The 23,339-nt window shown below is 63.7% G+C and overlaps 4 protein-coding genes across 13 annotated transcripts; 2 read left to right on the forward strand and 2 right to left on the reverse strand.

Moving 5' to 3' along the window:
* Positions 1 to 86: 86 nt before the first annotated feature.
* On the reverse strand, positions 87 to 7,056 carry CSTF2 (cleavage stimulation factor subunit 2). Of its 2 annotated transcripts, XM_035541555.2 has the most exons (14): positions 6,909 to 7,055; positions 6,703 to 6,781; positions 5,931 to 6,100; positions 5,482 to 5,618; positions 5,238 to 5,357; positions 4,990 to 5,139; positions 4,739 to 4,862; positions 4,373 to 4,435; positions 2,204 to 2,345; positions 1,689 to 1,840; positions 1,113 to 1,390; positions 827 to 952; positions 420 to 545; positions 87 to 290 (listed from the first exon to the last, which is right to left on the reverse strand). In XM_035541555.2, the coding sequence occupies exons 1-13, from the start codon at positions 6,964 to 6,966 to the stop codon at positions 423 to 425; spliced, it is 1,722 nt and encodes a 573-aa protein (XP_035397448.1). In that variant the 5' UTR covers positions 6,967 to 7,055; the 3' UTR covers positions 87 to 290; positions 420 to 422. The 2 variants fall into 2 exon arrangements, with proteins under 2 accessions (XP_035397448.1, XP_035397449.1); XM_035541556.2 differs by lacking the exons at positions 1,689 to 1,840; positions 2,204 to 2,345 and having other exon boundaries at positions 6,909 to 7,056.
* A 111-nt stretch (positions 7,057 to 7,167) lies between these two features.
* Positions 7,168 to 10,742, forward strand: TRMT12 (tRNA methyltransferase 12 homolog). 2 transcript variants are annotated; one of them, XM_035541554.1, is made up of 7 exons: positions 7,168 to 7,455; positions 7,599 to 7,767; positions 7,851 to 8,049; positions 8,127 to 8,277; positions 8,363 to 8,472; positions 9,399 to 9,556; positions 9,627 to 10,742. In XM_035541554.1, the coding sequence occupies exons 1-7, from the start codon at positions 7,385 to 7,387 to the stop codon at positions 10,080 to 10,082; spliced, it is 1,314 nt and encodes a 437-aa protein (XP_035397447.1). In that variant the 5' UTR covers positions 7,168 to 7,384; the 3' UTR covers positions 10,083 to 10,742. The 2 variants fall into 2 exon arrangements, with proteins under 2 accessions (XP_035397447.1, XP_050572592.1); XM_050716635.1 differs by lacking the exons at positions 8,127 to 8,277; positions 8,363 to 8,472.
* A 218-nt stretch (positions 10,743 to 10,960) lies between these two features.
* SYTL4 (synaptotagmin like 4) lies at positions 10,961 to 19,914 on the forward strand. 6 transcript variants are annotated; one of them, XM_035541571.2, is made up of 17 exons: positions 10,961 to 11,234; positions 12,469 to 12,626; positions 12,786 to 13,001; positions 13,511 to 13,620; positions 13,815 to 13,929; positions 14,118 to 14,225; positions 14,534 to 14,663; positions 14,741 to 14,831; positions 14,965 to 15,068; positions 15,197 to 15,283; positions 15,601 to 15,779; positions 15,990 to 16,092; positions 17,057 to 17,218; positions 18,003 to 18,108; positions 18,616 to 18,715; positions 19,225 to 19,433; positions 19,639 to 19,914. In XM_035541571.2, the coding sequence occupies exons 1-17, from the start codon at positions 11,055 to 11,057 to the stop codon at positions 19,779 to 19,781; spliced, it is 2,301 nt and encodes a 766-aa protein (XP_035397464.1). In that variant the 5' UTR covers positions 10,961 to 11,054; the 3' UTR covers positions 19,782 to 19,914. The 6 variants fall into 6 exon arrangements, with proteins under 6 accessions (XP_035397464.1, XP_035397467.1, XP_035397465.1 ...); XM_035541574.2 differs by having other exon boundaries at positions 11,119 to 11,234; positions 12,464 to 12,626; XM_035541572.2 differs by lacking the exon at positions 10,961 to 11,234 and adding an exon at positions 11,324 to 11,424 and having other exon boundaries at positions 12,464 to 12,626.
* Positions 19,894 to 23,333, reverse strand: SRPX2 (sushi repeat containing protein X-linked 2). 3 transcript variants are annotated; one of them, XM_050716638.1, is made up of 7 exons: positions 23,130 to 23,333; positions 22,651 to 22,777; positions 22,418 to 22,539; positions 22,121 to 22,300; positions 21,842 to 21,975; positions 21,649 to 21,770; positions 19,894 to 21,366 (listed from the first exon to the last, which is right to left on the reverse strand). In XM_050716638.1, exons 1-7 carry the CDS (start codon positions 23,239 to 23,241, stop codon positions 21,186 to 21,188), a joined length of 978 nt encoding a protein of 325 aa, XP_050572595.1. In that variant the 5' UTR covers positions 23,242 to 23,333; the 3' UTR covers positions 19,894 to 21,185. The 3 variants fall into 3 exon arrangements, with proteins under 3 accessions (XP_050572595.1, XP_050572594.1, XP_050572593.1); XM_050716636.1 differs by having other exon boundaries at positions 20,414 to 21,366; positions 22,651 to 22,811; positions 23,134 to 23,333; XM_050716637.1 differs by having other exon boundaries at positions 20,413 to 21,366; positions 21,649 to 21,975.
* Between the last annotated feature and the right edge of the window lie 6 nt (positions 23,334 to 23,339).

Below are 23,339 nucleotides of genomic sequence, written 5' to 3' on the forward strand. Positions count from 1 at the left end.
TTTGGACTAGCCTGGAGCCAGGCCAGATTGTTCCCAGCAGTCCTCCCCTTGCCTCCATGACCATACAAGGCAGCCCGAGACACGGCTTTACTCAAACCCTCCTCCCGCTTTATTTCAAACATCATAAAATATACACACAGAAAAAGGGATGAACGGGAGGGAAAACGCTGGGGAGCAAGGAGGAATGTCTCCGAAAACGCAGCATCAACTTAGACAACAACGGGAAGCAGCTGCCATGGAGCACCTTCCATGTCCAGGCAGATGGCATCTCCACCACGCACCTGCCGGGCCTGCAAGAAGGAGAGGGATGGGCGTGAGCCCTTGCACAGAGGGGAGCGGCGGGGCAGCCCCGCACTGAGCAGCTCCCTGATTCACCGGAGGAGAGCAGGCACAGGCTGCGGCAGGGTTAAGGACGTCACCTGTCAGGGTGCCCCCGTGGATTTCTGGATTTGCTCCTTTAGAATAAGGATGCTCTGCCGCTGCTCTGGGGGCAGCATGGCGATCTGGTCTGCTGTCAGCTGCAGAACCTGCATGATCAGGGCTGCCTGTAGGGAGAAAGGAGAATCAGAGACGCGCTCTGCCCGAGCAGCTATGGGTTACCACAGCCAGGAGGTGGATGCTGGAAGGACAGAGTTTCCTCTGCAGCAGGAGCTGCAAGCTGCCCAGGCTCTGAGCAGAGCAGGGTGAAATAACCACCTGCTCCAAACGTGGCAGGATCGGCGCCTCTGGAGCACAAACTCCCTGAGGCATGGCTGTCCTCTGATGCGGTGAGGCACGCAGAAAGTGCTGTCCCCAGTGTCTCATCCCTTCCCATCTGCCCACGCACCTTCTCATGATCCTGGGGGGTGACCTGGCTCTGTCCAGGACTAAAGCCTCCGGGCTGACCAGCTCCCTGGACCCCTGCTCCAGGAATGCCTCCTCCTTGCATGCCTGCCCCTGCCATGTTAGGAACCTGTGGGCACAAGAGGAAGGATAAGGACTCGGGGGTCTCTGGACTCAGCTAAGCAACTGCAAGAACACAGAGGGAACGGTCAGACAGATGCCCACACGGCCGGCCCCGACCCGTGAGACGCTGTGGGTGCCCCATCAGCCAAGCAGAGGTGTTGCAGTACCTGGCGGGGCCCCTGTGGGCCGCTGGCTCCCATGTTAAGCGGTCCAGGACCCTGTATCCCACCAGGCATCGGGCCACGTGGGTTGGGACCAGGCCCTCGAGGCTCCAGGCCACGGGGCTCCATGACCCTGGCCTCCATGGCCCTGGCTTCCAGCACGCGTGGCTCCAGGACCCGCGGCTCCAGGCCTCGGGCCTCCAGGCCTCGGGCCTCCATCACGCGGGGCTCCAGCCCTCGTGGCTCCAATCCTCGCGGCTCCAGCCCTCGGGGATCCCTCCCAACTGCAGAGGAAAGACGAGGCAAGCTGTAGAGGGGAGCAGCGCTGGGGGGGTGGGGTGGGAGTGAGCCCGCTGCCTCCTTTGCCGGGGGGTTTAGCAAATGCCAGGAAGATGCGGGGCCAGGGACAAAGGAGACATGCCTGGAGGAAGTCCCTTGCTCTGTGGGACTGTTCCTCCTTGCCTCGGGGTCACTTCACTGCCCAAATTCCCTTCTTGTGTCTTGTGTTGAGGCAGCGGGCTCCGCTCTGCCCCCTCGCCTGTTTGCTTTCAGCCACCCATTATTTCATGCCCCCTCTCTCACCTCGAGCATCCATCAAGGGCCCCCGCGGCTCTCCCATCAGTGGTCGGGGTTCTCCCATGGGTCCCCCCCTCATCTCATGGGGGGGGCCACGGCTGTCATGGCCCGGCATGTGGTGCATAGGGGCTCCTTGGTGGGGCGGCCCAAGGTAACCTCTGGCGCAGAGAGATGAGGAGAGCGAAGCAGGAGGAAGAGAAAAAGCGAGAGTGTGAATCAGACACGGGCTTGGCACGGTCTGGGCAGAGCGCTGGATTGCTCCCAAAGCCGGCCGCCGGGGAGGAGGGCGAGGCTGGCACAGGGACGAGTGCTGTCCGTCCCAGGTCACCGGGCCGCTGGTATCACCCTGGGGATGCCCCGTCCCCGGGGAAAGGGGGCTGGCCCCTGTGGTCAGCAGCACGCAGGCCTCCGACCGGGCAGCCGTGACTCCCGGAAGGCTCATGCCATCCCTGTCCTCAGCAAGAGGTCACCCTTGGGCAGGGGGCAGTGCGAAGGGCTCTTCTCCTTCCCTCTCCCCTCACCTGGGCTCCACTTCTCCAGTGACTGAGAGCAGCGTCCCTCCGCGAGGGTCATTCGGGGCATCTCCCAAAAGGCCTCGCGGCGGCGGGCCACTAGCAGGTAGAGGTCCACGCTGCATAGGGGCCCTCGGGTCTGGCATGGGCACTGCCAGGAAGACACACAAGAACTTGTGAGGATCTGCGCAACCAGTGCTCTGCTCGGACTGTCCCCCAGCACCCTCGGGGCTGGGATGCGGACAGCCTCCCTGCTCCCCGGCACAGGCAGATGTGCTGTGCGCGCTGCCGGGGGAGCAGCCCCTCGCACAAGGCCAGAGCGCACCAAAGCCCCTTTCCCTGGGTGCTCGTTTCATCCCTCTCTTTCCCTCCCTGGTTCTGCCTCAGGCTCCTTACAACACCAGGTGGCCAAACCGAGTGCGGGCGCCCCCGTGGTGCTCCCTAAGAGTGCGGGCGCCAACGCCGTGCTGATGTGGGGCCAGGAGCAAAGCAAGACCTGGAAGGCTCCTGGCAGTAAGGTGTCAAAGGGGGCTGGATCCTAGGTGAAGACCTTCTCCAAGCAGGCTCTCTTTTCCACTGGTGACTCGCTGTGCACAGCACTAGTGCCTTCTCTCCTCCTGCCCCTGGGGAAGATCCTGCCTCCTCCTAACTCCGCCGGACTACACAGAACGGTATGCCAGTCCCCGGCCCTCAGCACAGCGGGGTGACAGCTGCTCTCTGCACACCCCATAACGAGCTCCATGACAGCGGGGAGCTGGCAGGTGCCGGGATACCTTGAACGCGTTCGATAGACGCAGGCCTGGCAGGTCCCACGGGCGAAAGCTGAAGGTTCCCTGGGCAAGCAGCAGGAAAAGAGGGAGAAGAGCAGACACGTAAATAGTGTATGCACACATGCGCTCAGCCTTGGGGACAGCGCTGCCGCAGCCCGCGGGGGCCTGCTGAATCACCTCCGCTCCCTGGCGTCCCCCAGGACACCTATGGAGAAGATGCTGCCTGCTGCCCATCTGGCTGTAGCAGCCTCTCCCACTAACGCCACCTCTGTCACCGCAGGCACGGCAGCCAGCTCGGCAGCGTGCCGGACCGGGCACGGCTTTCCCTCGCTCACCGTGTGAGCACGCGGGGCAGGGGAGCGAAGCGCCCTGCCAAGAGAGATCAGCGTGCCGCAGGGCCACGCTGCGCCCCCCAGCGCAGTGAGTCAGCTCCTGCCCGCGGCTCCCCGCGGCACCCCCCAGCACCGGCTTTCTGCCTGCTCTTCAAAACCTCCTGGGCATCAGCAAAACTGCCACGAATTGCAGGCCCGCTCTCAGGAAGACGGTGCCCGCCCCGAGAAAAACGACAGTCAGCTGCCCTTAGGACATCTAAGGCTGGAGGATCTCAGAACAGGTTTGCCACCTTCCCGAAACAAGGCCTAAGATACAAATCTAGGGGAGAGGTGCTAGCTCCCTGCACGCCTTACTACTGGAAGAACAGGAACGCCTTGCCTTGTTTGCGCTACCCTCGGCACATGGCTTGATGGGGCAGCCACGCGATTTGCCGAACGGAAAGGAATCCGGCTCCAGGGCTGGGCCGCACAGACCGTGCCTGCAGAGGGAGGGAGGGAGGAAGGGCCAAGCAACCGCTCGCTGCAAAATTCCCTGCCAAGCCTTGCGCTCACTATCACAAGCAAAAGCAAAGACTCAGCTCCCTCTGCTGGGCACGGCACAGAGAGCACAGGGAGACACGGGCAGACACCGCGGCAGCACAGCTGCTTCCCAGCACCCAGGCAGCGAAGAAGGACAAGGACTGGAGAAGAGCAAGCTCTGCCTGCCTGCACAAGCACAGGGACAGATGCGGGCTCAAAGAGAGACAGAAAACGCAGGCACATCCCGCCCTCTGGGGCTCTGCGGGGACTGGCAGCTCTCCTGGTTTCCGCATGTCTGCACAACACAGGGCAGAACAAGCTGGGAACAAACTGGTGCATGGGCTGGAGCCCTGGAAGCAGGAGAGCCGTTACCACAGCCTTGTGCCTAAGCGAACAAACCCAGACGTGGCCCAGCGCTACAGGAGCTGCCCCATCTCCAGACAACAAGGCTGCAGGCAGGGGCTCTCCTGGTGCAGCGCTGCTCAGTACCTGTAGCCTGGGCCCCTGCTGGAGCGAGGCTCACATGACACAGAGCAATAACTTCACCTCTGTTTTACCTTGTCCACGCTCCAGGGGCACGGGCCCTCCTCCTGGCATCCCGACCTGCGGCTGCAGCCCACCTGAGAGGGAAACGGCACGGGTCAGATCCCTCCCTGGCTGTCCCTGCACAGCCAACCAACTCCTTTGGCCCGAAATACCTACCCCCTCCCAGATCCTGGGGTAGCATCCGGAAGCTTATTTTCTTGCTGTTGGTTCCCCACGGAGACAAGCCAACTTTCTGACCTGCTGCTGGCAGCAGCCACAACCACAGTCCACAGCGCGGGAGGACAAGTGCTCCCACGGGAAGGTACAGGGGGGCTGTCTGCAGGACCCGCCTGCCCGGGGCAGCCCAGCCACCATTCAGCCAAACACCACGCACTCACCTCCTGGAGCCATGGGGCCAGGGCCAGGGCCCTGCACAGCGGCTGCCATCTGTCCCGGTGCCGGCACTCCTCCCTGCATAGGCGGCTGCATCAGAGGGGGAGCGCCGTTTACGTGCATGCCACCCTGCCCAGGAGAGAAACCAGGCCTCAGCAAAGCCCTGTCACCCAGGCACACGCAGCCCAGCTGGGAAAGCCAGTGCTGGCAATGCCTGTCGCTTGCAGCACGGTAAGTGCATCTCAGAGGCTCTTACGATGGGCTGGGGCTGGGACGATGGGGTATTCTGTGGGTTCAGCTGGGCATTTGGCCCTGGCCCCGGTCCCGGTCCTGGCCCAGGTCCTGGCACTGGCTGCTGGTTGCCTGGGATCAGAGGAGGAACGCTGGTCTGGCGATGCAGGATTTTCTAGGAGCAGAAGGAGGAGAAAGGAGTTCTCTTCCACCCCCTGCAACAGGCTGCCACCAATATCCTACCGGCCCCAGAAGAGGCAGCAAGGGACAAACCAGTGCGATCTCCGGGTCGACGATCCTCATTACCACCTGGGCCTGCAGCAGGGCGTAAGCCAGCTGGGGGTTCTGCAGCAGCATGTTCCTGGCTTCCTGGGGACTGTTCTGGACGCACAACTGAGAATACACACACACAGATCACAGCTCTGACCGGGCATGACATGGGTCGCGAGGGCACAGGCAGCTGTGATAGAAGGTGCTGAGCTCAGGCAGAAAGCAGGGAGCACAGCCCTCCACTCACCTTCATCTGCTTCATCAGCTCAAACATCTGCTCGGGTGGCAGGCTGGCAACTGCTCGGCTGATGGACTCAGGGGCATCTTCAGGATTGACAGGGTCCCCATAGGGTGACTCTATGATGGGTGCACCCGTGCCCAAGCCTGCAACACCGTTTGGAGTAGAAGCTGTGACCTCATACAGCAACATGAACTATCTTTAACTGCCTGCTCACCAGAAGGGAAGTGCCATGCCATTAAGAGGAGGCAGCAAAAACAGGCGGAACATGTGGGAGACAGAAAACGCAGCTCAGCCCTGGCACCCCTCTGGCAAAGCTGCTCGCTATGTTGCTTGGAGCACGTCAGCTCCACCAGGTCTCCCCTTCACCAGACTCACGGAACGGGTACGCGCTGTATCACCGAAAAGGCCAGGGCCAGCGCACCATCAGTTTTCTCCGCTACCAAATTCAGACTCACTCTTCAGCTCCTCCTTGTTCTTCTCGCTGGCCGCGTTGTCAACACGCAGGGCCCTCCCGCTGAACTCTCGCCCATTCAGGTTCCGCATGGCACTGAGGGCCGTCTCCTGATCCTGGTACTCACAGAAGCCATATCCCTTCGGCTTTCCCGTCTCCCTGTCATACACCAGCCTGCGCAGTGAGGAGGAGAGAATCGTGGCCACTAAGGGTGGCACAGGCACAGAGCAGTGCTCCCCATCGCCTGGGAGCGGGCTGTCGGGACAGGCCAAGTAGGAGCACTGGGAGCAGAGTGAAGGTGCCCGGGACGGGTCAAGGTGTGCGACAGCAGGCCCTCAGCCGGAGCCAAAAGGCCTCCCGGGCCCAGGCCGATGGGCGCTCCGGTGATCCCAGAGCTTCAGCGCCCAGAAAGCCACCAGCCTGAGCGCTGTGCTTCCCGGGGCACATCTCCCACCCCCTGACAGCAGCTCCCCGAGGCACGGGGCTGCCCCTGGCTGCACCTGGAGGGCTCCCGGGCGCTCCCAAGCCCTTCAGTCAGAGCTCTGCGAAGCCCGGCGCCCAGCAAGGAAAGCATCCCCGCACAGCCCCCCGCACGCTGCTGCTCCGCGCCCCCGGCCCTGCAGGGCGCGACCAGGCCCCGGCGCTTTACCCGCGCGGAGCCCGAGGCGGCCGCCTGCAGCCCGCAGCGCGGGGCAGGCCGGGGGAGCAGCACGCCCACGCTCGGGCACAGCACGGCTGCCGCGGCCCCGCAGACCCCCCCCCCCCCCGAACCTCACCTGAAGCTGACCACGGGCCCGACCTCGGAGAAGATGTCCTTCAGCTGCTCCTCGGTGGCCTCGTACGGGATGTTCCCCACTGCGGAGACAGGCGCGGCGCTCAGCCCGGGCGCGGCCCCGGCACCCCCCCCCGCCCCGGGGAGCGGCTCCCCGGGCAGCCGAGGGCCGAGACCCGCCGCCCCCCGTGCCCTTCCTCCGCCCCTCACCGAAGACGGAGCGCAGGGAGCGGTCCACGGCCGGGTCTCGCACCGCCAGCCCCGCCATGCCGCCCGCACAGCGCCGCCCCCCGCTTCCGCCCGGCCCCAACGTGGCGGCGGCGCCGTGCTCCGGCCGGGAGCTCCGGGGGGAAACGGAGCCCCGCGACAGCGCGGCCTGGGAGCTCGGTGCGGGACGGCCGGGCAGGGGGCAGCGGGCGGGCGGCGACGGGCTCAGGGGGGCCCTTCCCGGAGCAGCCGGCCGCGGGGTGCTGGGCACCGGCCCTGAGGCCCCAGTGCCCCGGGTCCCGCTTGGTGCCGGGCCCCCCCGTTCCCCTGGGCCCCCCCGCGCCCAGCCAGCCGCAGCCCCTACGAGCTCGACGCCCCCGTGCCCCTCACGCGGGCACCACGTTCCCGTTGGCCATCGACATCCCTGCGTCCTTCAGGTCCGGCGTCCGGCGCCCCAACGTCCCGCCGCCCCGACCGGGATGGCCGCAGGGGACCGAGGTGGCACCGTCCTCGCGCTGGCCACGGAGCCGCGCTTCGCCCAGCGGCTGAGGTGAGCCCGCTGAGGTGAGGGGTGGCTGGGGGTGGCCCAGCGGGGCTGAGCCCCTGTGGCCGCTCGAGGCGGCCCTGCACGTCGGCGGAGCCAGCGCTGCGCCCCACGGGGAAGAAGCGCCTGAGGTGGCCTCGGCCTTGCAGGCGGTATTTGGAAGAGGAGCGGCTCCTGGATGCGCGATACCGGCTGCAGAAGGTGCCGGGGGGCAGCGTGGCCCTGCCGGTGCTGGAGGCGAAGCTGGCGGAGCAGCGGCTGCGGGCGCTGCGGGAGAGCGGGCCCCTGGGGCTGCCCTGCAGGCTGCTCCGGATCCAGGTGGGTACTGCTCGGGCATGGGCTCAGGCCGGTGGCAGCAAAGGACCCGTGTGGCAGCCTCTCTTGCCATGTCCCACCCGCAGAGCCCCATCCCCTCCAAGGCGGCCAGCGTGCGGACGCCCGCCCAGAAGCTGCGCAGCGAGCTGCAGAGGATGGTGCTGGGCTTGGGAGAGAGCTGGTCGGAGGAGCTGGAGCGTGACGTGCCCCGCTCATGGCAGCGGCACGGAGACCTGGTCTTGCTGAGTGAGGACAGCTTCAGCGCTGCGCTGTGGACGAAGCTGGGTAAGGGGAGCAAAGCTTGCTCACATGGCTGCCGCTCACAGAGCTGCCCGGCCTCTCCCAGCACGGCTGTGTTGCAGGCTCAGCGCTCTGGGAGACGGTTGCCTCAGCTCTGGGTGCCCAGCGCCTGGCCAGGCGAGGACGGGTGCTGCCGGGCGGGATGCGGTCCCCTAGTGTCACCCTGCTGCTGGGCCAAGACGGCTGGGTGGAGCATGTGGACAACGGCATCAGGTAGGCAGGAGCGTGCTGCAGGGCACGGCTGTGGCATCAGCCTGGGGAAGGGGCTGCTCTCACCAGGCTGGCGGTGTCCCCGTAGGTATACATTCGACGTGACCAAGTGCATGTTCTCCCCGGGCAATATCACGGAGAAGCTGCGGGTGGCCTCGCTGCCGTGCGCAGGGGAGGTCCTGGTGGATCTCTATGCAGGTACCAGCCCTCGGGGACAGCAGAGAGGTTTGGCAGGGCAGGCTTGCAGAGGAGAGCAGGCAGAGAGCGGTGATGCAGGTATTGATAGCATCCAGATGGAGGTGAACCGTCACTAATTCTGGATTGAAAAATGACCTGGATTGGAAAAATTCTCCAGGATCTGGCTTAGAGCTCCTGCCCCATCTGGAAGCCCTTGGGTGACCTGGCACTGTGGTCCCTCCTGTGTCCCTGTTGCCTTTGGACACTTCAGCTGACCTTGTGCTCAGGCTCCGCAGAGTGCTGCTGTGTAGTTAGTGCTGGTCAGAGGAACCGTTTGAATCCAGGGAGAAGATTTGCCCTCTTTCTGAACCTGGATGTTGTTTCTGAAAAGCTCCCATTGATGCCCTCACTATATTGAGTGCGATGTGCTTCTATGACAAGCCGGTGCTAACTGAAGTGTGCAGATGGTGTGACCATTCCTGTGCTGTAAGGTGACTGGGGACGGTGTGTCAGGCTTCTGTGCGTGTGAAGAGCTCTGTTTTGTACTTAGGGAAGTTAGTGTTTCCAGTCCGTCTCACAGAGAAAGGATGTGGCGCTCACAAAACTGCTCTTGATTAATTAAAATAAATGTTAGTCTTGACACTTTTTGCATAGGCTGGAAGCAGAGCAGGGCAGGGTAGGTCTTGAACTAATGGGTAAAGACTGAACATAAAATAAGTTCCTCTGTAATCATTTTTCAAGATGAATTTTGCTTTTACAAGGGTGAGGGGGAAACAAAATTCCATTTTGCGGGCATTTCCCCAGTGTCTAGGTTTGTTCCAACCCAAAAAGCAGCTGCATAGAGCCAGGGCAGTAATCTACATCCTGACCTGCCTCCGGGGAGGAGTGCAGACCTCAGGAGATACCTGCACCGTGCCCACTGCTGCTGCCACCTCTTCTGCCCCCAGGGATCGGCTATTTCACGCTGCCCTACCTGGTTCACGCAGCGGCTGCCTTCGCCCACGCCTGCGAGTGGAACCACCATGCCGTGGAGGCCCTGCGGAGGAACCTGGCACTGAACGGCGTGCAGGACCGCTGCCACATCCACCACGGGGACAACAGGCAGGTGAGCGGCACCCCCTGCACACGGCGTCCTTCCCCTACGCGGTCCCTGCTCACCACCCTTCTCTTCCCAGCTGCGGCTGCAGGACGTAGCTGACCGGGTGAACCTGGGGCTGATCCCCAGTTCTGAGGAGGGCTGGCCTGTGGCCTGCCGTGTCCTGAAGAAGGGCACAGGAGGGGTTCTCCACATCCACCACAACGTGGAGGCTCTCCCCGCACCGCCCTGCCTGCAGCCTGCAGTTCCAAGGAATGAGCAGAGACCTCCGGAGGACAGCAGCTCTGGAGAACGGGAGTTGCAGAGCCCTGAGGAGATGGAAGGCAGTGGGAAGGAGATGCCGGCAGCCAGGGTCAGGCCAGAGTGGCAGAGGTGGGCTGAGGCCAGCGCGGCATGGATACGGGGGCTGCTGGAAGAGCTGCACGGGCAGCCGTGGCGGACCAGCATCCTGCACATTGAGGCAGTGAAATCCTACGCACCACACGTGCATCACATCGTGCTGGACCTTGAGTGCCGTCCAGCACTGCCTGCCTAGCTGGCTGTGGGGCCTTGGCGTGGCTCAAGGTCATGCGAAACAGGGGTGGCAGCGTTGGTGGCAAGGAGGTGTGACGGTTGTCTGCCGAGTGCCAGCTCAGGACAAGCAACACCGGGGACAGTTTCTTCCACAGCTCTGAGCTGGGGCAGGTTTCTGCTCTGAGAACCTCTGACAGAGGTCTCATTCTGCCAGTCTGTGTTTTACATCCCTCCTTCCAAGGTGGCAGCACTGCCCAGCAGCGAGCTGGGTCCCTGCCATCCGTGCCCCGCGCAAGCTGCGTTAGGCAGGAGCTGCACGGGAGCTGTGTCACGGCCGAGGATGGGGCTGAGCTGGGGCTGAGTGCACCCCGAGTCCTACCCTAGCTCTGCCTGCTGCTGCTTAGTGCAGGAGCACCACGCTGGCACCTGTAGCTTCTGCTTTGGACACATGCTGGCACTTTCAGCCCCATTTTCACAAGGAAGAGAGCTGCAGGACCAAATAAACCTCAGCATTCATGCTGGGCTTTGTTCCAGTGCGTCAGGTACAGACTCTATTCTTGTCTTTACCAGCATGCTTTTTTTTTTTTTTTTTTTAACTGAAAACAAGTCTGTTCGTTTCAGTTTCATCTTACCTTTTTTTTGTTGTTGTTGTTGTTTTTCAGAAATAAAAACGTTTCCCGCATCTCTGGCTGGCGTCCAGTTAAACTACAAACACGGGTGCAAGCGTGGGGGCCCTGCATCGGTGCACGGCGGGAAGCCCTGTCCCCGCACACCCAGCCCCGCTCCTTGCCGTGCCCCACCGGCTCCCAGTTACACCAGTGGGCCCGGGAGCGACGGTGGCCCCGCCGGCCGCCTGCCGGAGCAGCCGTTCCCGTGCGGCCCCGTGCCGGAACGAGGGGAGGCGGGGGGCCGGGACCCGCTCCAGCCGCTCCCCCCCCCGTCCCTCGCCCACCTCCCCCGGAGCCCAGCCGGGGCAGCGGGGAGGGGCGGCTTTATGGCGGCGCCTGTGTGCTCTTGGGGAGGAGCTGCCTTCCCCGCGGGGCCGCGAGCAGGCACGCCCGCGAACACCGGGGCGAAGCGAGCGGCTCTGCCCAGCCCTGCCGGAGCTTTGGGCACGGCCGCGTCCGGGGACCGGGGACCGGGGCCGCCGGAGGAGGAGCGCAGCCCCCGCACCGTGCGTCCCGGGGCCGGGGGCTGCGGGCGGGCGGCCGGGGCCGGGGGAAACCCGGCGGGGCGAGGGGCGGGCGGCCGGGGGCCGCCCCCTGGGGCCGGGCCGGGCCGGGCCGGGCGGGGCCGCGCAGGTGCGGCGGGCGCCGAGCCCCTGGGGAGGTTGGGGCCGCCCCCGCTGCCGGGACCCGCCGCAGGTACCGGGGGGCCGCGGGGTGGGCGAGGGGGGGCCGGGCCGGGCCGGGGGGCGGGGGGGGGTCGCAGCCCCCGGGAGTGCGGGCGGGTGATGGGCAGGGGCTTTCCCGGGGGGCGGCAGCGCCGTGCCCAGCGAGCCGGCGGCAGGGGGGCTGGCGGCACACCGCTGGTAGCAGCCCCCCGCCCCGCTTTCCCTTTTAGCCATCCCCTGAGTCTCAAGCTTGGCTTTCGCTCTCCTGCTGGAAGCCCTGGGCTGGGGGGGTCCGGGCCGCGGGAGCCCCTTCCCCCCCCCCCCCGCGCTGCCTCCCGGCCCGGGCGGCGCCGGGCACAGGAAGCCCCCCCCCGGCCGCGGCTGGAGCGGGGACTTCCCGCAGCGGGGGGCCCCGCCGGCTGTCCCCGTGCCCCGCCGGCTGTCCCGGGGCCCCGCCGTGCCGGCTCCGCGCCGCGGACCCGCGGAACTCGTTCTGCCCTGCGAGCGGGGGCCGGCGGCGCTGGGCGGTGAGCTGGGAGCAGCAGGCGGCACGGCCCGGCCCGGCCCTGCCCTGCAGACGGGCTGCAAACCGCGCCCGGGCGCCGCGCTGAGCTGCGCTGCCCGCCCGGGGCTCGCTCGGCCTCGGGGTCGGGGTGCAGGACACCGGGAGGGGACCCCGCTGCTGCGGCCCTTGTCCCCGCGCTTCCACGCCCCGGCTGCTTTGCTCGGGGAGGTGGCAGGCGGCAGCTTTTCCCGCTGCCGCTCCGCTTGCGCGTGGGGCGCGGGTCACGGCCGCCGCGCTCCGTCCCCCCCAGGCCTGTGCCGGGGTGCTGGGTGCGGGCGGTGATCACGGGGGGCCGGCTGAGCTGATGGGGGGCGAGCCGGAGGCAGGCCCGAGAGCCGTGCCCGGGGAAGGCTGCGCGGTCAAGCGGGAGGGTGACGCGGGCTGGAGGTGTCGGCTGGCTTGGGGACCCCACGGTGCGACGATCGGGGCTGGGGATGGCGGCGAGTCCTGCCCGTGCCGCGTGGGGTTGGGGTGTGACCCCGTGGTGTGGTTCGCTTGCTCCCAGCACAGACGCGTCCAGCTCCTTCTGGCAAGGGCGAGCGATTTCTGGGCCAGGTGATGTCGGAGGCTGTGGACCTGTCCTTCCTGTCGGATGTCGAGAAGGATTTGATCCTGCAGGTCCTGCAGCGCGACGAGGAGCTCCGTAAAGCAGAGGAGAGGAGAATCAGGTGCGGATGTGCCTGGGCAGGCGGGGTGCCGTCTCCCCTGGTTCACGCAGGGGGTGGCTGGAGGGGCGAGGACCGGTGCGGTGGGGCTGGCTGGGAGCTTTGTGCCGGTCTCAGGGTCTGCCTGCGGTTCTGACTCTCCTGGTCTTTGGGTCGGAGCAGGCGCCTGAAGAATGAGCTGCTGGAGATCCGGCGCAAGGGGGCCAAGCGGAGCAGCCAGCGCTACAGCGAGCGGACGTGCGCCCGCTGCCAGCAGAGCCTGGGCCGCATCAGCCCCAAGGCCAACACCTGCCGGGGCTGCAACCACTTGGTGTGCCGGGACTGCCGTTCCTATGGCCCCAACAGCTCCTGGCGCTGCAAAGTCTGCACCAAGGAGGCGTGAGTATCCAGGGACCGATTGGCGTGGACCTTCTGAATGCTGCTCTGTTCCCTTCCTCTGCCCGGTCGCCCCAACTTGATGCCCCTTGGCCACCCTCTCTAGTCCAGCCCTGGGCTCTCAGCCTGGTCTTCTCCACCACAGGGCAGTCGCCTCTGTCGTAGCTTCCCCAGGCTGCTCAAGGTGGGCAACCGTGGTTGGGCAATCGAGAACTGGGCTGTGCCATGCTCTTGGGTCTCCTTTGCGCCTACCCTGCTCCTTTCCCCCCTTTGTGTGACTCCAGCCTGTGTTTCAGGCAGCCCAGTTTTCTCTCTCTCCCTTGCTTCACCTGCCATACAGAACCCCCGTCTCACTCCATGTTTTCTGATGGTGCAGCTGGCCCACCATGGGCACGGTCTCTGCTCAGCCTCCCGCTGGGCGCGCTCCTCTTGGCTGGTTCCCAGCACCATGGGCATTTGAAGGGTGCGGTGGGACGCAGGGAACGGCCCCTCACTGCCCCTCTGCCCTGCAGGGAGCTGAAGAAGACAACAGGGGACTGGTTCTACGACCAGAGGGTCAACCGCTTCGCCAACAGGCTGGGCAGTGACATTGTGCGGCTGTCTCTGCGGCACAAGTCTGCAGGTAGGGCCACCGGTGAGGCGGTGCTGTGCCACCAGGTGTCGGAGCGATGCCTTCTTCCCCAGCCTGTCCCTGCAGGACGCTCCAGCTCTCCTTGGCCTGTGCCCAGATCGGGGTTGGCCAGGAAGACCCTCTCTTCGAGGCTGTGGGCTTCTGTGCTGGGGAGCGAGCCCCTCCTGAGTCCTGTCTGCTTTCAGCCAGCAAGAGGGAGACCGTGGGACAAACCCTCCTCCAGAAAGCACAGCTTGGTGATCCCAAGAACATCTCTGCATCCCGGCAGAAGAGCCCCCAGGAGCCCCGGAAGGCACACAGGTGAGGAGGAGCCGTTCTGAGGACCCTGCGTTTGGGGAGGGGTCACCGATAGCCCACCCGGGTGCAGGGGGGACAGCTGTGGGGACGAGAGAGAAGCTGCCACCCTGCTCTGGTCACGGCGCAGAAGGTCTCTCTCAGACCAGCTTCCTCGCCAAACGGGATGTGCCTGTGGTTTCGTTTGTCTGCAGTTTGTTTCCTGATGCCTCAGACCCTCGGGATGGCAAGAGTGACACAGAGTCCATGGAAAACATGAGCCTGGATGGCTACAGACCTGGTCCTGGTGCCGCTGGGGGCAGGTAAGGGCAGGCTGGGACAGGTTGTCTGCAGCAGTGCTGGCCTGGCAGAGAACGAGGACCTTCATCTGAAGGCTGTCTTTGTTTGCTCGCTGCCTCGGCCTGGGGAGGGAGATGCTGGCTCGTCTTGCCAGCCCGAAACCTCGCACTGGGCAGACAGGTCCTCTGCTCCCTGCACTGTTCCAGGCTTGTTCATGCAGCTCTTCGGAGCTTGTGGCGAGAGCAGCTGCCAGCCAAAACTTGGTTTCCTGGCCGTGCTTCTCTTGGCTGACGTGCCGGCCCGAGACAGACCTTTTCTGTGTCCTCTGCAGGAGAAACTCTCTGGAGAAAGCTGCCGCTGTCAAAGAGGGAAAACAGGTTGCTGCACCAGCAGGACCCGCGGTGGCCAGCCTGACTCTCCCTCTCCCCTCCAGAAGCGTGCTCTCTGCCTCCAGCGGTCGGGTGAGTGCTGGGGCTCAGGGCTGGGAGCCCTGCGGTGCCCCCTCTGCCCTGCTCTGCACTGGGCTTCTCCCTCCTAGGAGGCTCCCGTGGGAAGCCGAAGTAGTGTGTTGGCGGATGAGCATGAAGCCTTATTCAAGAAGAACCCCCGGAGGGTGGTGAGACCGGCGGGTGAGAGCCGTGTGGAGCCCGGGGAGGCTTTGGTGCGGGTGCACGAGGCCTGGGCAGCTCCTCGCGGTGACGGAGCCGCAGGACTCTGCTAATCCTGCAGCCTCCTTGTCTTGCCTCCCCATCTCCCGTGCAGACTACACCAAGTCGGTGATTGACCTGCGCCCAGAAGACCTCGTGGGTGAGGGCAGCACCCTGGGAGACAGGAGCAAGTCGGTCCCCGGCCTCACCACGGAGCTGGTGAGACCCTCGGCGGTGCTGGTGCTGGCTGGGGAGTGAAGCTAGCTGTGGGGTGGAGCTGGCTGCACTGCTCGCGTGCCCGTACCTCCCCGCCGCTCCCCACGCAGACGGTCTCTCTCTCGTTGCAGGATGAGGAGGAGGAGGACATCGATAACCTGGTGGAGATCCATCGCCAGAGGGTGGCCCGGGGCAGCATGCGCAGCGGCACCTCCTCGGTGAGTCCCGCGGCTCGGCTGCGCTCTAGAAGCTGTGGAGAAGGGCAGTGCCGGCTGGCCGTGTGGGAGGGAGGCTGGGCTGGCTGCTCCTGGGGCACGGGAGCTTCGTCCCTTTGCGTGGAGTTAAAATACGGAGGAGCTCCCAGCTGTTTCCCAGGGAGCCTGCGTGTTAGTGGGGTACTTAGTGACCGTCCCCAGCCAGGAAGGGCTGGTCTTGGGCTAGGAGAGGGGCTGTGTGGCAGAGCTACCAAGAACAGCCTTGCTGAGGGCGAACAGGATGGTGAGGCTGCCCGGCTCAGGCCAGCCGTGCCTTCCAGAGCACTCTGGGGAGCATGGTCAGCATCTACAGTGAGGCCGGCGACTTCGGGAACATCACGGTCACCGGGGGCATCTCCTTCTCCCTGAGCTACGAGCTGAAAACACAGACCTTGTTCATCCACGTGAAGGAGTGTCGCCAGCTGGCCTACGGGGACGAGGCGAAGAAGCGCTCCAACCCGTGAGTGCTGGGAGGGAAATGGTGGCGGCGAGCTGGGGAGGGACAGGCTGGTGGCGCTGCACGGCCCAGTGGCTCTGCTGGTGGTGCTCAGCAGGGCGCGGGGTGCCCGCGGGAGTTGGGAGCTCTAAGTGGGGGTTCTTGGTGAGGTGGGAGGCCTGGGCTGTCCTCGGGGGCTCGGGGGCGATGAACTCCACCTGCTTCTCCCCACAGGTACGTGAAGACCTACCTCCTGCCTGACAAATCCCGGCAAGGGAAGCGCAAGACGACCATCAAACGCAACACCGTGAACCCCCTGTACAACGAGCTGCTGAAGGTGAGCGGGGATGGGCTGGGGGCAGCCAGCTCCCCTCCGCTGGGGGCCAGGCAGGCGCTCAGCCCCTGGGGATGCTGCTTGAACAGCACCGCAACAAGGGGTTCTCCCCTGCCGTGGTTCTGCTTTCCCCTCCCTGGTAAAACAGGAGCCCTGAGGGCGTGGGCTCCAAACCCTGACGTGGAGGCTTGGTGGGGGGTGTCCTACATGCAGACGTCGTGCCCAGAAAGCCGGAAAAAAAAACACATTTCCAGGCTGGGTCACTGCTGTAATATCACTGTGGTGTCTAGCCCTTGGGTGCTGTGGAGGCACATCTGAAGATGTGAGTGTGTGTGTCCTTCACAGCCAGCGTTCCTGGCTCCTGTGCCGTCCCCCAGGGCAGGGGGTGCTTATCCATGGACATGGCTTTCCCTTGGAGAAGGCTCCTTACCACCAGGGCACGGCGGCCTGGTTGTGCAAGCCGGAGGGCAGCACGGCTGCAGAGGCACAGATAAGGCAGTTCTGGCCCCAGCAGCAGAAGCACTCAGCGCTGCCCTCTACGCTCCCGGTCCCCACCGCGGCTGGCACAGGGCGGTGGGAAGGGCTGGTCTCCGTCCCCGAGCCCTGCTGGAAGGAGGCGGTGCGTCCCGGCACTCTCCGACAGGAGGGAAGTGGGAGCTGGAAAGCATGGCTTGGTTTCCAGGCGCTTGTGGCTCAGCTCGCCACAGCCCCAGGTTTGCTGAGGTCTTGTGCTCTGACCACCTGAGGCTCGGTGGGCTGGCAGGGCTTCCCCTGCGGTGGGAAGGAGTGGGGCGGCTGGGTGCCACGAGCCCTGGATGTGCTCCGAGGTCAGCCCACCTGCACGCTGGCACTGCTGCCCTGCACCTGGGGCCTTCAGCTGGCTTTCCCCCCCTCTGTTCTGGGGGAGCTCAGCACAGTCTGGGGGCTGCCGCCGGCTCACCTGTCTCTTTGCTGCCTCTCCTCCCAGTACGAGATTAACAAGTCCCTCCTGCTGGCAAGGACGCTGCAGTTCTCGGTCTGGCACCACGATCGCTTTGGCCGGAACACATTCCTGGGGGAGGTGGAGATCCCCATGGACTCCTGGAACTTCGACAGCCACCTGGAGGAGTTTCTGCCCCTGCACGGCAAGGTACCTGCCGCAGCCCTCGTGCGTCGTTCCTGCGTGCGAGGATGGCCCTGAGTGGGCAGAGGGGTGCAGGGGTCTTGGTCGAGCTACTGAAAGGCTTGTGCCAAAACAAGTCTTCGGAGAAACAAAGACCCCAGGTCAGATAGCAGTGCTGTCAGAGTGAAAAAGGCAGATCTAGGCTTACTTAAGCCTGGCTTCACTTTTCCTCAGTATATCCCATGTAATGCAGTCAGATGTCCCTCTGCCCAGTCAGGTATTTTCATTCTGTTTGCTTGATTGCTCCAAGACTGCAGCTCTTCCTGTCTCCCTGCCCCAGTAAGGAAGAATGGGAGCCAACTTCAGGGAAACAAATGGGGGAAATTGGGCTCGGCATCCTGTTGTGGGCTGCAGAACAGTGCAGTGAGAGGATGTTGTGCAGCTGGATGGCAACAGCAGATGCTTTTGCTGTTGGACCTATTCAGGAGCCTGGATCTCTTGATGAGCTCCCGATGCAGACTCAGCCCTTTGCATCGCTGGGGCTCAAGCGGCTTGTGGCTGCTGAGCTAAACGGGGGTTTCCTAAGGGATGCGGTTAAGGCAGAGTACCATCCCAAAGGAGCTGGTCTCTGAGCCTGAGCTGGTGACTGCTGGAGAGGGCCTGCAGGCATTTGTGCCAGCTAGGCCATCTCCAGAAGAAACCAGCCCTTTTGGCCAAGAGCTGGTAGCTGCTGTGTGCAGACCAGGCTGTTGCTGTGTCCACTTTGGCTTCTTCACAGTGCTGTGGTAACCCGGTCATTGCCTCTTTGCAGACCGGGGCAGATGCTGCTGGCCTCCACCAGTACAAGGGCGAGCTGGTTGTCTCCATGAAGTACATCCCATCTTCCAAGCACCCTGGGGCTGGGAGTGGCAGAAAGGGTGAGTGCTGGAGCTCCACCGTCTTCGTGTAATGGGGGCCGTTCACTGCCCTCTGCAACGTGCTGGAAATTCCCATCTCCAGATACCTTGCACTCCTGTGGGAACTGCTTGTGACCGAGCAAGCTGGGCGGATTTGTTGGGTTGTGCAACCTGAGGTGTCTGAAATGCCTGTGAGCTGCTGGCTGCTCCGGGTCACGGCAGACCTGGCTGCCCTCAGGCTGGCTGAGCAGCTCCGGTGCTTTCCTGAGACTGGATCACTGTCACCAGTGCTGGTCCCTGGTCCAGGCTGGACTGTCAGGTCCCACATGGAGCTATTTGCCTTGGCAGCCAGGGCCAGCAAGGGAGGAGGCAGGAGGAGTTACCACCCTGGGATCTGTACCTGCCTCTGAGCAGAAGGCCCTTCTGCAGGACCTTTCGGTTGGGGGGGGGGGAGGAAGCAGTGGTGAAAATTGGTTAAATCTTGCTCTGCTGTTTTTTTTTTTGTTTGTTTGTTTTTTGTTCTTCCAGGCAAAACAGGGGAAGGTGGTGAGCTCCAGGTCTGGATCAAAGAAGCCAAGAACCTCACAGCTGCCAAATCTGGGGGGACATCAGACAGCTTTGTGAAGGGGTGAGTGTGGGTGCTGGATCGGGAGGCTATGGCAGATGGGTGAAAGCACTGCCCTCCCTGGCTGCCTCCCCTGACACTTCCTGGAGCTGGTGTGGAAATCCAGGGGAGGGAAGTGTCTCTTCATTAACTGCCCTGTGCTGGCTGCGTTTGTACCCCGAAAGTCGCTGTCTGCCCATCTCTTACTAGAGATGAGTTTTCAGTAACAAACACGTTCCTGGGTTTGGGCCAGCTGAGAAGCGCTGCTCAGGGTCTGTGAGGCCCGGGGCCTGTTTGTCATGGCTGGAGGCTGCGCAGAGGGGTCCCCTGAGCTGGGGAGGTGCTTGTGCTCTTCCTGCAGGCTTGGCCCTTTTCCCAGGCTAGCAGGGCCATGTGCCAGGACTGGCTCCTCCAAAAGCTGCCATCAAATTGCCTTCCCGGAGGTCACCAAGCAGCCAGGCAGCTGTGACTTGGGCTACATGTGGAGGTAGCTGCACGTGTGTTGCTAACTCCGACGGGGCTGCTTCCCCCAGCTACCTCCTGCCACATAAAAACAAGGCCTCCAAGAGGAAGACGCCTGTGGTAAAGAAGACCCTGAACCCTCATTACAACCACACCTTTGTCTACAATGGCATCAACCCCGAGGACCTGCAGCACATCTGCCTGGAGCTGACTGTCTGGGACCGGGAGCCTCTGTCCAGCAACGACTTCCTTGGAGGCGTCCGCCTGGGTGTGGGCAATGGTGAGGAGCTCTGGGGCTGCCGGGGAGGAGCTGCGATCTGCAGAGGGGTGTGGGGGCAAGGAAGGCTGCTGTCGTGGTGGGAGAGGCCCCACGCAGCCTCTCACAGCTGTAGGACCAGCGCTTTTGCCTGGGGCTGCCTCTGCTGCAGGGAAGCCGCTCCTGTGCGGAGGCTGTCTGTGACCTCTGCCCGTCTCCTTTCTCCAAGGGATGAGCAACGGGCAGGCTGTGGACTGGATGGACTCCACGGGCGAGGAGCTGAACCTGTGGCAGAAGATGCGCCAATACCCAGGCTCGTGGGCGGAGGGCACACTCCAGCTCCGTTCCACCATGGCCAAGCTGAGGCCGTAGGCAGCGGCACAGGCACCGGGCCTCACCCTGGGGCTGGCACAGCTGCGCTGGAGCTGCAGCACGGCCAAACAGGGGTGCCAAACTTAATTATTTTTTGCCTGTGTTTTAATAAACATGACCTTCTCTAAACAGGCTTGGGCAGAAAATCTTCTTGGCCTAGCTTCTCTTAAAGGGTTTTTGCATTTGTCGTAAGCTTTGGACCAAATTTAAGGCTGAACTGGAGTCTTTGTGGGCCCTCCCTTCTTTCCCCCCAGGCACAGTGCTTTGAAACCACTTTGAGCGGTTGGGTTTCTTTTTTTCTTTTTCTTCTTTTCCTCCTCCCACCCTCTCTGTTTCACAATCTGCTCCCTCCCTGTCTCCTCCACCCGCCTCCCCACGGAAGGTGCTGGCACTAGGGCTCTGGTGTAGCGAACAGCCCAGCTCAACCCCTAGCTGTGGGGCCACGCTGGACAAGGCAGGCAGGGTCAGCTGGTGTGCGTGGGGCTGAGCTGGGGGCTGCAGCGTGGGGCTGTGCATGGGGAAGGGTCGTGGGGATGTGGGGCAGCACAGCACAGCTTAGCTTACTGGGGGCAGCTGCCCCGTCCCTGCATGAAGGATGAGTTTCCCCGTGCCTCTCTGTAATACTCTTTCTACCAAAACTGATATTTTTTTATACAAATTTATTAATTTCAAGTTAATATTCTACTGCCAAAACAGTTCCCAGGAAGGGTGCCACAGTGCTGGGTGGAAGGGGAAGCGAGTGGTAGGGTGCAGATCACGAGCCTCTGGGGTACTCTGCGCACTGGATGTCTGTTACCGTCTGCTGAGCATGGGGCCATTTGCTTCTAATAAATGCTTTCTGATGGTTCTGGCAGGAGCCTGGCATCAGTGCCTGGCCAGCAGGACTGAGCCCAGGCAGGGAGGGAGCAAGTTTAAGTTGTATATGAGGTGAGGACGGCCACGATGAGGGTGAAGCTGCTGCAATAGAGGCATTTGTAACGTCGCCCTGCATGTTCTTCCCTCCCCTCCCTCCTCTGCTCTGGCAGCCTTCCTAGGATTTGGGGCACTCGCTTGTCTGCAGTCTGACCTCCCGCTGGGTTCCCTTTTCCCTCCTGCCCTGGAGTTTGAAGAGAGGCACTCCAGCCTCTCCCGGTGTGGTCCTGCCTGGGGCTGAGCCACCCTGCCCTGCAGCCTGCAGCCAGACGGGGCACCTGGCTGCTGCGCAGTGGGCACGCTGCTAGCACGTGGCCCCCTGTCCCATTTTGTCCCTGCTCACCTCTCAGTGCCAGAGCAGCCTGAGAGTGGCTCCCTTCCCCCTGGAAGTCCTTGGCATCCCGGTCCTCCTCTACAGTGGGCGACTAGAAAAGCAGAAAGGAAGGTGTCCGTCCTCTGAGGGGGGTGGCAGGGGGTCTCCCTGGTGCTGCCTCAATCGCAGGGGTCCCCGCTCTGTGCCCGCTGGGCTGCCTCCTGCTCGCTCAGCAGGTAGGTGTCGATGAAGTCGAAGATCTCGTCTGGGCTGATGGGCAAGATGTAGCGCTCACGATCGGTGCCCGCTTTGTCCAGCAGCACCATGTTGAAGTGCGAGCGGGTGAGGTGCAGGAACTGCCTGGGGGTGCAGAGGGGAGCTGGTGGTTAGGGCTGTGGCCCCTGCTTTGGGGCTGAGCCTTCCTACCCCACCCAGCCATGGTCAGGCCCTCCTGAGGGTGGTGGCTTCTACCTCCTGAGGGCTGAGAGGTACCAGTCCCTCCTGGCAGCTTGGTGGTCGGGCTCCCCTTATCCCCCTGTTCTCCTGGAGGCACCCGCCCTGGATGTCCAGGACAAACCCCTCCAGCTGCTCCTGCCGGAAGGGCCACGTACCCTGCAGCCAGCCTGCCCCATCCCGTGGTACCTGAGCTCCTCCATGATGCCAATGGACAGCTGGTGCTCCCGGATGCGCCCCACTTCGTGCGGGGGCTGCCCCACCAGCTCGATGATGGTGACGTGCCGCAGGTCCAGCCCACACGTGGCTTGCTGCAGAGGAGAAAGGGAGGTGGTGAGAGGGTGCTGGTGGGGCACGAGAAGGGGGCGGTGCGAGGCCTCACCTGCAGCATGGAGATCTGCATCTTGTAGTAGCGGTTAGCGGAGTCGGGGGCTGAGATGACAAGGAGCCGGCGTTTCTCGTAGAACTGATCCAGCAGGCTGGCTGCCGAGTTCACAGCTGTGTTGATCTGCATGGCTGGGGCACGAAGCGAGCGCATGAGCACAAGGAGGAATGCCATTCTTTTCCCTCTCTTCCCCACGCCTTCTCTCTGCTAGGCAGCGTTGCCCCTGAGTGCTGGGCATCTCTGCAAGCAGGTCCTCCCCTGCCCCTCGCCACTTACGTGCACAAAGGGGCTGGGAGCCTGTCCATTGCTGGGTGGACTGGCAGACCCGCAGGGAGGTGCCCTGGCGCTCGTAGCCCCCGTCGCACAGGTACTCGCACGTGGCACCGTAGTTGTTGCCGTCAGAAGTGCAGGAGAGGTAGCCGTGCTGCGGAGGCTTCAGCACAGGGCAGCGTCTCACTGCGAAGGAGGAGGCCAGGTGAGATCAGGCGGCCGAGCAGGCTAGGGGTGTAGGACACGGCCCCGGGGTGCAGGGCCAGGAGGAGAGAGCCTGCATCCCAAGGGAGCCCTCTTCACCTTGGACACGGATCCTGAACTTGCAGCTGGCTCGGTTGTACGCCTGGTCGTAGGTGGTGTAGCGGATCACGTGCTCTCCTTCAGGGAACTCTGAGCCAGGTTCTGGGCCCCGCAGCATCACCCTGCAGCCAGCAGATGGGTTTCTCGGTCAGGGCCCCAGGAGGGACATTCAGATGTCGCCCAGTGCAGCCCCCAGCCTTGGCTGGAGATGCCAGCAGCGCCTCCGTGCTCACCTCTTGATGACACCGTCGGCAGAGTCCTTCACGCGCGGTGGGTCCCAGTACACCGTGGCAGTCAGCTTGCCTGGCTCTGCTATCCGTTCACGGGAGTCCGGGCAGCGGATCTTGGGAGGTTCGACATCTGCCCGCAGGAAGGAGGAATAAGCTTGGGGAACCTGTGGATGTCGGGGCTGTGCTACAAGAGCAGGGCACTGGGTGTCCAGCAACCCCACAGCTGCTGAGCACAGCCTGGGCACCAGGAGCAAGCAAAGCCTGGTGTAACGCCAGCACTGAGTGCCCGGGCTTGGCCCCAGTCCCGGAGCGATGCGCCCTGCACCAGCCTGAGTTCTGACGCTAACAGCACCTGGGTCAGGCACTGGGGGTGACGCCTGCAGGCACAGAGGGGACGGCGGGCAGCCCTGCCCACGGGGGTGCGTGCCCCAGCAGCGTCGGGCTGGCCGACGGGCTGGGAGGACGGCAGGGTGAGAATTTACCTACACAGATCGGCTCGCTCCCGCTCCAGCGCCCGTCCTCCATGCACGTGCGGCTCCGTTCGCCCTCCAGCTGGTAGCCGGGCAGGCAGGTGTAGTCGCAGCGGGAATCCATCTGCACTCCAGCCGAGCACACGTACGAGCCCCGCAGCACCGCCGGCAGCACGTGGCATCGGATCTCTGGGCCAGACAGAACAAAGAAGGGAGGGAAGC

Source organism: Cygnus atratus, unplaced genomic scaffold (assembly GCF_013377495.2).
Source record: "Cygnus atratus isolate AKBS03 ecotype Queensland, Australia unplaced genomic scaffold, CAtr_DNAZoo_HiC_assembly HiC_scaffold_120, whole genome shotgun sequence".
Lineage (NCBI taxonomy): Eukaryota > Metazoa > Chordata > Aves > Anseriformes > Anatidae > Cygnus > Cygnus atratus.

Coding starts and splice junctions, on each gene's coding strand:
- CSTF2 (XM_035541555.2), bottom strand. CDS start 6,966: ATGGCGGGGCTGGCGGTGCGAGACCCGGCCGTGGACCGCTCCCTGCGC. Junction 2,346..4,372: donor GCCCCTGGAGCGTGGACAAG/GTAAAACAGAGG, acceptor TCTTCCTGGCAG/TGCCCATGCCAGACCCGAGG. Junction 953..1,112: donor GCCCACAGGGGCCCCGCCAG/GTACTGCAACAC, acceptor TTGTGCCCACAG/GTTCCTAACATGGCAGGGGC.
- TRMT12 (XM_035541554.1), top strand. CDS start 7,385: ATGGCCGCAGGGGACCGAGGTGGCACCGTCCTCGCGCTGGCCACGGAG. Junction 8,278..8,362: donor CATGTGGACAACGGCATCAG/GTAGGCAGGAGC, acceptor GTGTCCCCGTAG/GTATACATTCGACGTGACCA. Junction 8,473..9,398: donor CCTGGTGGATCTCTATGCAG/GTACCAGCCCTC, acceptor TTCTGCCCCCAG/GGATCGGCTATTTCACGCTG.
- SYTL4 (XM_035541571.2), top strand. CDS start 11,055: ATGGCGGCGCCTGTGTGCTCTTGGGGAGGAGCTGCCTTCCCCGCGGGG. Junction 14,226..14,533: donor CCTGGTGCCGCTGGGGGCAG/GTAAGGGCAGGC, acceptor TGTCCTCTGCAG/GAGAAACTCTCTGGAGAAAG. Junction 15,284..15,600: donor TGCGCAGCGGCACCTCCTCG/GTGAGTCCCGCG, acceptor CGTGCCTTCCAG/AGCACTCTGGGGAGCATGGT.
- SRPX2 (XM_050716636.1), bottom strand. CDS start 23,241: ATGGATTCCCGCTGCGACTACACCTGCCTGCCCGGCTACCAGCTGGAG. Junction 21,976..22,120: donor CTCCCAGCCCCTTTGTGCAC/GTAAGTGGCGAG, acceptor TTCGTGCCCCAG/CCATGCAGATCAACACAGCT. Junction 21,367..21,648: donor GGCATCATGGAGGAGCTCAG/GTACCACGGGAT, acceptor CTGCACCCCCAG/GCAGTTCCTGCACCTCACCC.